General features: G+C 48.0%; 1 protein-coding gene and 1 long non-coding RNA gene across 3 annotated transcripts; both read left to right on the top strand.

Annotated features, from left to right (window-relative positions):
- The first annotated feature begins 1,495 nt into the window (after positions 1–1,495).
- On the top strand, positions 1,496–8,289 carry LOC147581352 (uncharacterized). 2 transcript variants are annotated; one of them, XR_015251703.1, is made up of 3 exons: positions 1,496–2,778; positions 3,492–6,674; positions 8,001–8,289. XR_015251703.1 is itself a non-coding variant. In XM_086708282.1 (2 exons), the coding sequence occupies exons 1-2, from the start codon at positions 2,674–2,676 to the stop codon at positions 3,512–3,514; spliced, it is 630 nt and encodes a 209-aa protein (XP_086564408.1). In that variant the 5' UTR covers positions 1,499–2,673; the 3' UTR covers positions 3,515–3,776. The 2 variants fall into 2 exon arrangements, 1 of the variants encoding a protein (XP_086564408.1); XM_086708282.1 differs by lacking the exon at positions 8,001–8,289 and having other exon boundaries at positions 1,499–3,280; positions 3,492–3,776.
- Positions 8,290–8,375: 86 nt separating this feature from the next.
- On the top strand, positions 8,376–9,799 carry LOC147581351 (uncharacterized). Its single transcript, XR_015251701.1, has 2 exons — positions 8,376–8,826; positions 9,071–9,799. It is a non-coding gene; the product is annotated as an uncharacterized LOC147581351 (long non-coding RNA).
- Positions 9,800–13,341: the final 3,542 nt, after the last annotated feature.

Here is a 13,341-nt window from a genome sequence, read left to right as displayed (position 1 = left end):
TTCTGTCTGTCCCCAGACCAGTTACCTTGGCAGCACAAATCACCACGTCATTGGTCTCCAGGATTAAAATGTGGCATCTGTCATTTTGAACACGCATATGGAGCTTCTTTAAAATCGTTACAAACATAAATAAAAGCAGTCCAAATAAATACTTGCAGAATCCTGGAAGCATGTTGTCCTACTGATCTACAGTAAGTCCGTCAGGGGTCAGCTCTGTATACTGAACAGGTGGTGGTGACAATGATGGTGTATGAAAGACAAAATAACAGCTTTGTCAAATAATCTGTTTTACAGATTTGCTATTGTAAAATTAACTGCAATGTTGCTAAGAAAAATATTTCTAAGATCTTCTTGTTCTGCACACTGCTGTTCACTTCAAGTTGGATGAAGCCCATTTATCCTGACCTATTTTTATTATAACAAAGGCAGACCAAAACCTGACTGAAAAATCAAGGTTTCTTTTTATAGTTGGCGAAACAGTCCCTTTTCAGCACATTTCCACTTCTCTCTTTACTTTTACCTAAGAAGGATCACATCTATTTCTTTCCAAAGTACCGTTACACAGAATTATAAACTTCTGATCTGCCCATCTGGGTAATAAAATCACGCCTCGGGGTGCCTGGGTGGCTTGGTCGGTTAAGCGTCCGACTTCGGCTCAGGTCATGATCTCACGGTCCGTGAGTTCGAGCCCCACGTCGGGCTCTGTGCTGACAGCTCAGAGCCTGGAGCCGGTTTCAGATTCTGTGTCTCCCTCTCTCTCTGCCCCTCCCCTGTTCATGCTCTGTCTCTCTCTGTCTCAAAAATAAATAAACATTAAAAAAAATTAAAAAAAAATCACGCCTCTTCTTCAGGGTGTTTAAGGTTGTGTAATGTGCAACCAGACCTGAGTTCAACTAGCTGTGAAACCTTAGACAAGACACTTAACCTTTGTGTCTCTGTTTCTTCATTCGTAAAGAGAAATAACAGGCCCTACCTCATAGGGTTCTTGTAAGGATTAAGGAAGCAAAGAAAATGGCACATTTTAAGTAGTTAATGAGTGTTCACTATTCTTCTTCTTCAAGTTTATTTAGTTTTGAGAGAGAAAGAGCAGAAGCGCTTGCACAAGCGAGGGAGGGGCAGAGAGAGAGAGGGAGACAGAATCCCGAGCAGGCTCCTTGCTGTCAGTGCAGAGCCCAATGCGGGGCTCAACCTCACAAACCGTGAGATCCTGACCTGAGCCGAAATCAAGAGTCTGATGCTTAGTGGACTGAGCCACCCAGGAGCCCCTCGCTATTATTATTATTCTTAAAGAAAAATTTAAATGAGTCAAAATGCCCAAAGATAACCTACTAACAAATTCATACAATAAGCTTTTTGATAAACTTCTAAAAACGTTAGATGCATTCAAAAGGAACAAAATGAATTCTCATTATACCATGTACTATTATTTAGAGAAGCTGCTCCTTAAGAGTTCACAGAAGTATCTCAGAATTTAGGGAAACGAAGAATGACTTTTTTTCACAACTTATAAAAATAAAACAAATCTGTTTGGGCCGACCTGGTCGACAAGCAAGAATATGGCGCCTGTGTTCAGTTCTAACTACAGCTACAGAAATTGTTTTAAATGTCTTGAAGCAGGAAAACTAAAGACACTCGCCTTATTCGTGGAACTACAGAGCAAGACAGTAATGCAGGAGGAACTCGGCAGGTATTTTCACTATAAGGGACAGGGGGCAGCAGTTTGCAAGTTTACTCTGGGATGCAAAGGACAGGGGGTAAGAGGACGTTTGAACATACAAACACAGGCAATACAAGAGGTAAATTCTTAGTTATGGTGAGTCTGACTTCCCAATCAGAAAAAAAAAAAAAAAGGTGACATGAAACGAATTAACAGAGTCTATAAGGCACAGAATGCAACAAATGCTTTGGGTACCAAAGTTCCATCTTAGAGCTTCAGGCGGTAGCAAAGTTTTAGAGAAATCAATCCTGGACTTTACGTGCACGTGTGAGCAACAATCTGCACAATGCTACTACTGAAGGCGGTCAAGGGCCCTCAGGAAGGGAAACCAACCTGCCTGTTTGCGGAGACGAAGTGCAGTTTCGCACTGGAAAGACGGCAAGCAAACGAAAGGGGGAGGGGGGTTGCAAAAGGAGGGCAGGAGGAGAACGCAGGGGAACCGCCAGTGCGTGTCTACTTCTTCACTCGAATCGGGGCAGAGGAGAGGGAGCATTTTTCGTTTGGCCACGATGGAAGCAATTTCTGCGCGGCCCCCGGTCTGAAGCTGGCGGCGGGGACGAGGTCACAGTTCCCGCAGGACCAGGGGTGCCCCACTACGCTCCCGGCCCCGCCGCGTTCCGGGCGGGCACCGAAGCTGCAGCGAGGGCCGGCGGGCTGGACGCTCGGGCGGCCCCGCGGTCTCGGGCAGGGGTCCCTCGGCAGACTCGGCCGCGGTGCCCTCGGTCCCAGGGCTGCACCCCGCCCCTCTGACCCGGCCGCGGAGCCTGGATGCTGCCCTCACCACCTGGCGGGAAGCGCAGGCCCCCACGCCCCCTTGGCCTCCGACGGAGCTCAGGCCGGGACGCGACCCGCTTTCGGCGCCGGGCCGCTGCGGCAGCCCCACTCACCTCGCCGCCCGGCAGCGCTCCGGCTCGGGCTCAGGCTCGGGTCCCGGCGGCGGCGGTGGCGGCTCCTCCATGGCGGCGGCGGGGGTGACGGCGAAGGCGGGCGGGGGGACCAGCTCGGCGGCAGCGGCGGCTTCTCTCATCCGTGCACGGGGCCTCGCATGGCCGCGGCGGGCGGTAAGCTGCAGCCTGGCGCGGGGAACCGAAGCTCCGAAGTGCGGGAGTGACTCGGCTCCGCCTCCGCCTCTAGCCCGCCGCAGGAGCCGCTCGCGCCGCGGCCATCTTGGGAACGGCGACCGGCCAGCGCCGGGCTACGGCGGGCGGCGAGGGACAAGCCTCCGAGGGCGGCGGCGGCGGCGGCGGGCGCGGCAGCGGACGGGCGGGGAGCCGGCGAGGGGAGGGGCGCGGGGAACGGCGCCGGGGGCCGGCGGCGTGGGCGACCGAGGCGGCGGCCCGGGAGGCACGTCGGGGCCACTTGGCCCGGGGGCCGGGGGCCCGCGACGGCCGCCTGATTTCGCTAGCGGGGAGTGTGCGCTGGGCCGTGCCGGCCCTTGCTCCCGGGGCGGCCGGTGGGGGGCTGGCGCGGGGGACCCCGGGAGGGGCCGCGCGGCCCGGATTAGGCGGCGACCGGAGACTTTGAAGGGCGCCGTGAACTTTAGCAAATGGATCGCCGCCAAAGGTGATGCCATGCTCAGAAATAGGGCGCAGTGCAACGCAGACGCTCACTACCCACACGCGGGCCTGGGGGCTCCGAGGGTCCCGTGAGTCCGGGGGAGGGTGGGGCGCACTGGTGAACGTGCAGTCTTCCGCCTGCACGTGAAACTCGGGTTTCTGAGACTAAACAAAGTCTCGGGACACGCAGAGCATTAAAGCTACCCTCTTATCAACAGGGCAGAAAAGAACATTGATCTAACCTCGCCTCAGTATCACAAGGTGGTTTTGATCTTCCGGAAACCCGAGCGGGAGTGCTGCTACGGTGTGGAGAAAAGAATTCTACAGATTTCTTCAGAGTTACAGCAGTACTCTGAAATTCCAGTGCATCCTGTGCCCTTGGAGAGGACTTGGGGCTTCACAGTTTTAAGTTGCACATATTACAAAACTTCCCACAGGGTGAAGTCCAGAGTAAATTCAAAATCAGCATCTTTTACAATTAAGTATATTTCTGTTCATTCAAACGTGCTGGTTTTTAAAACTTAATTCGGTGGAGCTCGAATATGTAAAATATACATTGGATGAATGTTGGTAAGAAAACTGGCTGAGATAGAAAACTTTAAATATGATCATATTTAAAGGCAGTTGTGAAATTATCTGTATTTCTCTCAAAGTACCTTCCAGAAATTCCTGCGTCAATCTACTGTATCACGGTAGTCTGTACTGACATTCATTTTATTTATTCAACAACACTCATTCAACAAATAACTATCAAATGCATATATGTGCTAGGAACTGTACTAGATAGTGAGGATATAGCAGTGAGCAAAACAGACCATATCTTTTCCTGGTCGAGCTAACATCCTAGTTAAGCAAGGCAAAGAGAAAGAAAAAAGAAAAAGAAACAAGCGAGCATATAGCATCCCGGCCAGTGTAACGGCTATGCAGATGTCGGCTCGGAAAGACTGGAGAGGGGAATGCTGTTTTCATAGAGAGAGTGTGTGCATGCACAAGTGAGGGAGGGGCAGAGAGAGAATCCCAAGCAGGCTTCACACTGTCAGTGCAGAGCCCAGAGTGGGACTCCATCCCAGGAACTATGAGATCAAGACCTGAGCTGAAAACCGAGAGTCCTACGCTTAACCTACTGAGCTACCCAGGGCTGTGAGGAGAATGCAGTTTTACCAAGATTGGGTAAGATGATTAAATGATTTGGGCATAAACCATTCTTACTTACTGAATTTCACATTGTCTTTTGAGACAGTTGTATGACCAAATCTGTTAACTTTATTTTCACTAATTCATATTTAAGTATTTTAATACTTAATGAGTATTAAAGTATCTATTATTTATTTATTTATTATTTGGATAAGTCTTGGTTCACAAATAATTCCTGAGAACTGTCTGAGCCTGTGGCCTATCTTCAGGTCTCCAAGCTTGCTTGCAAGTCTATATTTGATATATAGACGAACATTTGAGAGATGCGTGGTTTGTTGTTTTAATTTCCACTGGAAGATGCTATCTATTTTAGCATGAACCAAATGAACTTACATTTAACTAAGCACCGAAGGCACCAAGTGTAGAAACCTCAGTTAACTAGTACTAAATATTCAATGTAAGTGCAGTGAAGTTTTTCTTCACTTAAGGTAATTTTGTGTTAGGCATCCCCCCTTTTTTATTCCTTGTGTTCACCTCCTGTTCTGGGCCACCTCATTTCAGCAATCCACTATTCCAGATTCTGAGATCTGAATGGGTTTCCTTCTTATCCACATGCCCTTCAAAATTGCACCTGACCTGTGCTCTCTGACTTGGTGGTGAACTGTAGCAGCCTCGATTCAATCAGAGTTCTGAACCACTAGGCGCCCCTATAACTCATTTTAAAGTAAAGAAACTTATGAAGGGCTATGTGAATTCAGTCTTGAGAACAGAGAGTGAGAGGCAATCTATAATAGTTCATTAATGTGAAAAATAAAAACACCCACATCCTGAATGCGATGATATTTACTAGCCCCCTGACTAGTGCGTCCCAAATCCCGGCAAATTTTACCTCCCCTGTGGCATCCATGCACCTCTCTCCATTCTCCAGTTCAGCCCGCCATCATGTGTCACCTAGATCACAGCCAGCCTCCGGGTCTCCCTGCCCCTCACACGGCAGTCGGCGGCCACACTAATCTTCCCACATCTGCATCCAAACACATCACCCTCTTACCTAATGCATTTTATTAGCATCTCATTGCTGTCAATGAGAATAAAGTCCATAAAGAGCCTTCCTGAGTTCTTCAAAAGCTCCATAGTTGGTCCCATGACTAGGATTGTGCCCAAGCAGTTCCTATGCTGTGACACCACCCTTTCTACCTGGCTGGTGCTCTCCCAGGGCAGGAGGGAGAGCCGTGCACTCTGGCAGGCTAAGAACTGGCATCTATTCAAACAATAATTTAAAAAATTTGTTCATATATGTTATATATGTATGTTATATATATATGATATATATGTAATTATAATATTATATAATATATAATATGTAATGTATATACATGTCACTTACTAATCCATGTCCAGTGTGTGAAGAAAGCCCAGCAAAGTATTTCCCAGCTTTCTGTAATTCTGGTTCTCTACTTAATTTTCCTTTATAATTTTCCAGGCCAGAAGCCTTCTTGGAAGGCATATTAAAAATGTTAAATGTTATATACGCAGATAAATCCCTCTAGGGGCGCCTGGGTGGCTCAGTCAGTAAGCGTCCGACTTCAGCTCAGGTCATGATCTCATGGTTTGTGAGTTCAAGCCCCGCATCGGGCTCTGTGCTGACAGCTCAGAGCCTGGAGCCTGCTTCAGATTCTGTGTCTCCCTCTCTCTCTGCTCCTCCCCCACTCACACTCTGTCTCTTTCTCAAACATAAATAAACATTAAAAAAAAAAATCCCTCTCCTGTAAACAGCATTATGCCATATATTCTTTGATGTTGGTATTCCAACCAAGTGTGACAGCTGACTTTAATGGAGCTGATATACACACACATACACACGAGGCACAAAAATATGCCACGAATATAAATCAGCATCTGGGAGTGACTTCTTGTTATCTGAATTTCCACCTAAGGGTACTCTCTATTTTAGCAGGAACCAAACAAATTTCAGCAATCGTGTAAGGCATCTTGTGTAACTGGTGCTAAATATTCAGTTTAAGGGCAGTGACTGCTGGCCCCCACAGCACCCACCACCTCCTCCAGCCCACAGATTCCTTTTCTGCCTTCTCCACTAGAGATGTGCTCCTTCAGGATCGGAGCCTTCTGTCATCCGCCACTGTGACTCCTCACCACCAAGTGAACCGTCCTGGAGGGAGGGGACCACGGTGTCACCTGTCTGTCTCTGGTGCCAGCACAGTGTTCAATACATCATAGGAACTAGTAAACAGTGTTGCACTCGGGAGGTAGGTGTTATTTTTAACAGTGATGAACTGTTATTACAGTTAGATTTTTGTCTCTAAATGTATCACTGTTATCACATGACTGGTCTCATTGCCTTTAATCATGTTCTTAAAAACAATGACAACAAAATCTGCAGAGGAGTGCCTCTCTCTGTCCTCAAGACTGGGTTCACATTGCCCTTATTAAATTTCATTACTTTAAAATGAGTCACAAAAGCTAGATTAAAGTTTTACTGAAGATCCAGTTTAGTTAGAGGTTGAGCTACGTAACATTCTCAGCTTTGCTTACTATGAATGTTAGGCCCAATTTTGACACATGCTACCCCTATTATGAAGCCTCAGACTGGTAGGTAGGTAGCTAGGTAGCTAGGTAGCTAGGTAGGTAGATAATAGATGATGGATGGATGGATGGATGGATGGATGGATGGATGGACAGATGATAGATAGCCACATAGATAAATGGATGGATGGATAGACAGACAGACAGACAGGAAGACTTCCCCAGCCATTCCCTCTCCTCTCCAGTGGCTCCCTGGAGCCCTGCCCAGCTCTGCAGAGACAGAAACACAAAACCCCAGACATCCTCATCTGCTCATGACCAGGGAGGGCTGACTTATTTCCACTCCGGCACAAGCCACGAAGTCCAGCTCAGAAATAGCAATAAAAGCTTCACTCCTATTGAAGAAAAGCTAAACTGAGCATTACACACATAGGTCTTTTGTTTTCCCTAGTGATACAGTGACATCTATTTCTGACTAGTAAAACACAAAAAATATTGGATACATACAGAAGATAATTAGTCCTTGGAACACTGAAGCTTCACCCTTGAGGAGTTAGGTAAAATCTCCCCTGGGTTTTCTGAGGGGTGATTTGCCTGTCCTTGTTATTTGTCCAGCTGGACACCAATCATCCCTTATTTCAGATGTTCTTCTCTGTACAAAGGAATCATTAAACGATGGTTAAAAGGTCACTCTCCTTTTCAATGGTTACAGGAATATGAATGACAACAATAGAGGGAAAGGAATTGTACTCCAACCTGTGAAAAGTCAGGCCAGAGAAGGGGGCGTGTGCTCCAGAGATGCACAGAGGGAAGAGCCCTTCACCCGATTTCCTTCTGGAAGTGCAGACAGTAGAAGTCAAGAGAGCGTACACTTCTTCAGCCCTGCTCAGCAGTCTCAGTTCAGCTCTCCAGGGTCCTGCCAACCTGAGCTTTGAGCATTTAAATCCCCAGGGGAGCCCACTCTTCTCGCTAGCCAAACAGCAGTCTCATTTCCCCACCAAAACGCCTACAGACCTGGCCAGATCCTCTCCCTTCCGTTCCGCTTTCAGACGTCCAGGTGCCCGCTTTAGAGAACCATGCCCCTGCAAGTGCACTGCCTAAATGAATTTCAGATCCCTTCAGTCCCTACACGTGGACTTCACACAGGACACAGAGTGGATGACCCCGGCGACGAGCTCCTGGACCCTCTGCCCGAGGCTTCTGCTCCTCGCTTTCTCCTGCCACAAAGTCACTCCTCCTTGCAAACGCAGACGAGGGTTCTCCCAAACCACTCTGGAAAGACATCTCTGAGCTCCACCACCCGTCTGTCCTAACCTGACAACTGGGTGGTGCCTTAATGTCCCCGTAACATCTTTTTTAAATTTTTTTTAAAAGTTTACTTATGGGGGGGGGGGGGGACTGAGTGGGGGAGGGGCAAAGAGAGAGGGAGAGAGAGAATCCCAAGCAGGCCCCCCTGCTGTCAGTGTGAGGCCCAACACAGGGCTCAATCCCAGGACCCTAGGATCATGAGCTGAGCCAAAATCAAAAGTCGGATGCTCAGCCTACTGAGCCACCCAGGCGCCCCTGTCCCGGTAACATCTTGGGCAAATCCTCACTTTAGCACTACCTCCCTATCTGCATCTATACGTTCGGTTGATTACATGTGTCTTTCCTCGCCTGTGACCTTCTAGAGAGTGGGAAATACTTCTTGCTATTGCTGTCTCTTCCGGACCTAAAAATAACACACCGCTCGTAGTACATGTTCAGTAAAATGTCCGTTGAAAAAACGAACTGGATGGATGAGTGAACATATGGACAGACGGAGACACGGACGGATCCAATTGGGGAAATAAGCCTTGGATAAAAATCACTCAAGACTCTAAGGAGCATCATAAGGCAGCTTTTTATTTTTTATTTTTATTTTTTTTTTCAAAGTTTATTTATTTTTGGGACAGAGAGAGACAGAGCATGAACGGGGGAGGGGCAGAGAGAGAGAGAGACACACAGAATCGGAAACAGGCTCCAGGCTCTGAGCCATCAGCCCAGAGCCCGACGCGGGGCTCGAACTCACGGACCGCGAGATCGTGACCTGGTTGAAGTCGGACGTTTAACCGACTGCGCCACCCAGGCGCCCCATAAGGCAGCTTTTTAAAGTGTCACAGACGTTCTAAAGGGTCAGAGACAATCAAGGTGGACACAAGTAAAGACGAAAAGTTACATAAAAAATAGGCATTCAATATGAGGGGTAAAAGCAATGTTATTTCATATCCTGTGAGGCTTCAAGTCACAAAACAGAAGAACAGAACAGAAATAACCTGGATTTTTAGACTGACAGTGAAGAATCTTAATGACCCCTTTGGTTGTTTGCATATATACACTTACACACCAACAAATAAAAGGTTCTGACTTTATTCTGGTTGAAGTAAAAGAACAATAGTGATGGATAAATGTTAAAATGGAGTTTAAAACACTGATTTTTATTGAGATACGACTCTGATGCACATCGGAAATATTTTGACCCAACAGACTTATAACCAAAGGCCAGAAATAAGTTCCCAGAAGTCAAAGACCTATCCTTCTGATGTGTACATTTTCAGAGTAGTTTTGCAACAGGAAACCTTTGAATTAAAACTATTCTTCAAAGCCACCTATCTAACTGTCTTCTCAGAGCAAGATTTTTCTCTTCATTAAGTACAGACATGTCCAAGGCTTGAATTTGTCAGTTTCACAAGACAGTCTCTTCTGTATTTTGACAACTCTTATCCTTTAAAAATCAAAGTTTATAATAATTCCAAACCTGCCTCCTTAATACGTCTACCCAATGTTCTATCTAAGACAAAGCAAAATAAAAGTTCAACATTTGAGAACAGCTATTGTGTGGTTCTCCCCAAAAATGGCAACAAAAAAGTCTTCAAAACCTTTTTTCCAGATTCATCATCCTCTCCCCTCCACTTCAGACTTGGGTAGTGTAGGCTAGCAATGACTCCACAGGAAGATCTTTCTGACAATGGTTTACTTGACAATTCCGATCTGATAAGAGTAGTTTTGCTTAAACTAATCACAGAATTTGACAGCAAAAGCAAAAAGTGCCTGGTCTGGGTGGGAGGACACCAACATGACCATAGCCATGAAACAAAATGCCACCTGCTTGGGATAATTCAGGGCAGAATGCACTTCTAGTAGAGTGGAGGAATAAGTCATAAGTCACCTGTGGGGAAAAAAAATCAGTTTACATTAGGTTTGAGCAGGATTATTAAAAGAAGTTTGGAAAGTTAAGATATAGATCAATGGGTCTTCCCTTTGGCTGCAGGGCAGAACTACCTGGGGACGTCTTAAACACATTAATGCTTGGATCCCACCCCTCTTCTACATCTGAGATTAACTGGTCTGGGACAGGTCCCCAGCATCCACAGGCTGAGAAAATTCCTCAGGTGATTCTAATGTCCAGCCAGGGTCAGAACCACGGTCATGGACCCCAACCTTCAACCGCAGGATGGCTTAGGAAACACGGTCTAAGAGTATCCCTCAATGATTTACTCAGGGCCCAATCTGAACAACATTGTGTGGCCTCAAGCTGGGAATACAGAGGTCTGGATAACCAGCTGCTGGTCCCCACGGGAGATGTCACCCAGTGGGGACCCGAGAGGCCCTGCAAACACAGAACTTTCCAGCATAGCCTTGACTGCATTGGGTGTTCACAAGGGTGCTGCCCCACCCTGTTTTTTGCCTCCCCCCGTGGGTCACAGACCTGTGCTGCCAGTCATCCAGTGCCTGCAAACAGTGGTTCAAGATATTCGGACCGATTTTCTAGTTGTTTATAGGCAGCTGGGTGTAGGCGTATCCCAGGGCCTCCATAATCCCCAAGTACCACAAACAGCAGGGCTTAAGACAACAATTTATTCTCTCACACTTCTGATGGCCAGAAGTCCAGAATCGAGGGGTCAGCAGAGTTGCTTCCTTCTTGGGGCTCAGAGGAAGAATCTGCTCCATGTCACTGTCATGGATTCTGGTGGCACCAGCAACCCGGCTTCCCACCACGTGGCTGTCTTCCGTCTGTCTCTGTGGTCTCTTCTCATAAGGACGCCAGTCATAACGGATTAAGGGCCCACCCTCCTCCAGTAGGACCTCACCTTAATTAGTTACATTGGTAACAACCCTATTTCTCACAGGGTCATACTCTGAGGTTCTGGCAAGGACGTGAATTTAAGGGTGGCCGTGTTCAACCCCATGCAACGGGTCATGGTGGTCCTTGTCACTCCAAAACACTGCGCAATGGGAGTCCTCACTTGCACTGTAGACTCCTTGCTAGACGGATTGGTTCTTACATACTTCCGTGCCTTTCACCATGCTCTACCCTATTGCAACTCACATGCTGAAACGAATTAGAGTCACATACCGAAATATAACCAAGAATTCTGTAAGTGCAGACTTCATGGCCCACCAGGCTCTGCTGGGTCAGAGTCTCGGGGGGAAGACTGGGAACGTGCATTTTTAAGGGCTTCTGGGTTGTTCAGATAGGTTTAGGCCTTGTTCTGGGAGATTCTGGCATGGGGGTTGACTATATATACTTTGCAGTGAGAAGGAGTGGAGTTCAAATTCTCACAGGGTGTATCAGAGAGCAGAGAAACAGAACCAATAAGAAAAATGAGAAAAATGTATGTGTGTGTGTGTGTGTGTGTGTGTATGGAGAGAGAAAGATTTTAAGCAATTGGTTTCCAAGATTAAGGAGGTTGACAAGTCCAAAGTCTGCACTGTGGGCTGGCAGACTGGAAACCCAGGGGAGAGCAAATGTTACAGATGAAATCCAAAGGCCATCTTCCAACAGAATTCCCTCACACTCAGGAGAGGTCAGGCTTTTGTTCTATGCATGCCGGCAACTGATTAGATGAGGCCCACCCACGCTATGGAAGGCAATCTGCTTTCCTCAAAGTCTACCAGTTTGAGTATTAATCTCATCCCAGACACCTTTACAGAAACATTCAGAATAATGTTGATCACCTATCTGGGTAGTGCAGCACAGTGACGCTGTCACATAAAATTAACCATCACATAGGGATCTCATTGAGGCCGGCACTGAGAGAGGGCTAAATAGGAAAGGATCAGGAGAGAGGAGGCAGGGGCAGGTTGGTACATCTTAGGTTTGTGTTTCTCCAAGGAGGACCTTTCTACCCCCAGCACTGGAAGCTCTACATGGAAACACAAATCACTGGGCCCCATCCAGGAATCCGTGAATCAGAACCCATGGGGGTAGGACCCAGGCATCTATATTTGAAACAAATCCCTTGGTGCAGCAAAGCGAGTTTAAGACGTCGCGCTGACCAACTGACTGCAGATCTAGACCGGTCAAAAGTGTCCATCTCACCAAACACGTCTGGCATAAAGCACTACGTGTGGGCCTTTCTGGAAGGAAACTGCTGAGCAACAGCTTCAGGCAGGAGGGGCACTGGAGGGCCCTGAGCCCAAGCGGATGCCACAGGTAGAAAGGGCGTTGGGCACTGGGGGACAGGGAAGACACGGAGCAGAGCCGCGTGCAGGGTTGGGGCTCAGACACGGTCCAGACGCCGTGGTGATAAGGGTGGGCCCCTGGCTGGGAATTAGAAAGTAAAGGATTTCAAATGTCAGTCCGTACTTTGTGTGCAAACGTGGTGGCGGCTGGAGGGCCCCGAAGGTATTCTTCTCAGTTTCCAGTCTTAATTTTAGAATCTCGGTGCAACATAAAGGATCATAACAAGAGGACGGATTAAACGGCATTGAGAAGTCGCTGCGGTTCCCTAGCAGCAGCACAGAGAGAGTGACGACGTCTGCCTGGGCCTGCAGCCCGGGCCACGTCAGGAGAGACTTTTTAGCCCCTGTCCACGTCTGAAACTTGGAGAACTTAAGGCTGGAGACTGTAAATCTCCCTCTCGGTTGGCAGTCTCTGCCGTGATTCATTCATACCAGATCCCCAGTCACAGCGCCTCCCGGGTCCCGTTCCGCTGGGTGCTGGGGAACTGGGTGAAAAGCAGAAGCCGAGTGTGAGGCTTGGACACGTCAGAGGATTTCAGGCCAAACGTCTTCATGTCCCCTGCCGCCTGCCAGGTCGTGACACTTCTGTTATTATTAGGTCATCACCATGGCGTGTTTATGAACTGGCCAAACACCCCGGCCACGCGAGGGCAGATGTGTGGGAGAGTGTTGTGGTCACCGTATCTGGGTGCTGGGTTTGCTCCCATTTCCTCTTTGGAAAACACTGAAACCAAGGTGCTTAGCGATAATGAAACAGAAGTGGCTAGTTCAAGTGAAAACGGAGGAATAAGACACACCCCGGATCTCCCCATGCAAGCTTCCCCAGGTCCTTCCTTGCTCCCCACCCCATCGCCCCTCTGTTCCCTGAGTCCAGCAAGGTAGGCAGGACAGGGAGTCCATCAGCCA

The sequence above is a fragment of the Puma concolor genome, chromosome B2 (genome assembly GCF_028749965.1).
Source record: "Puma concolor isolate L17-30 chromosome B2, mPumCon1.1.hap2, whole genome shotgun sequence".
Classification (NCBI taxonomy): domain Eukaryota; kingdom Metazoa; phylum Chordata; class Mammalia; order Carnivora; family Felidae; genus Puma; species Puma concolor.
The sequence above is the reverse complement of the archived record's forward strand: the minus strand, read 5'-3'. Positions and strand labels throughout refer to the sequence as shown.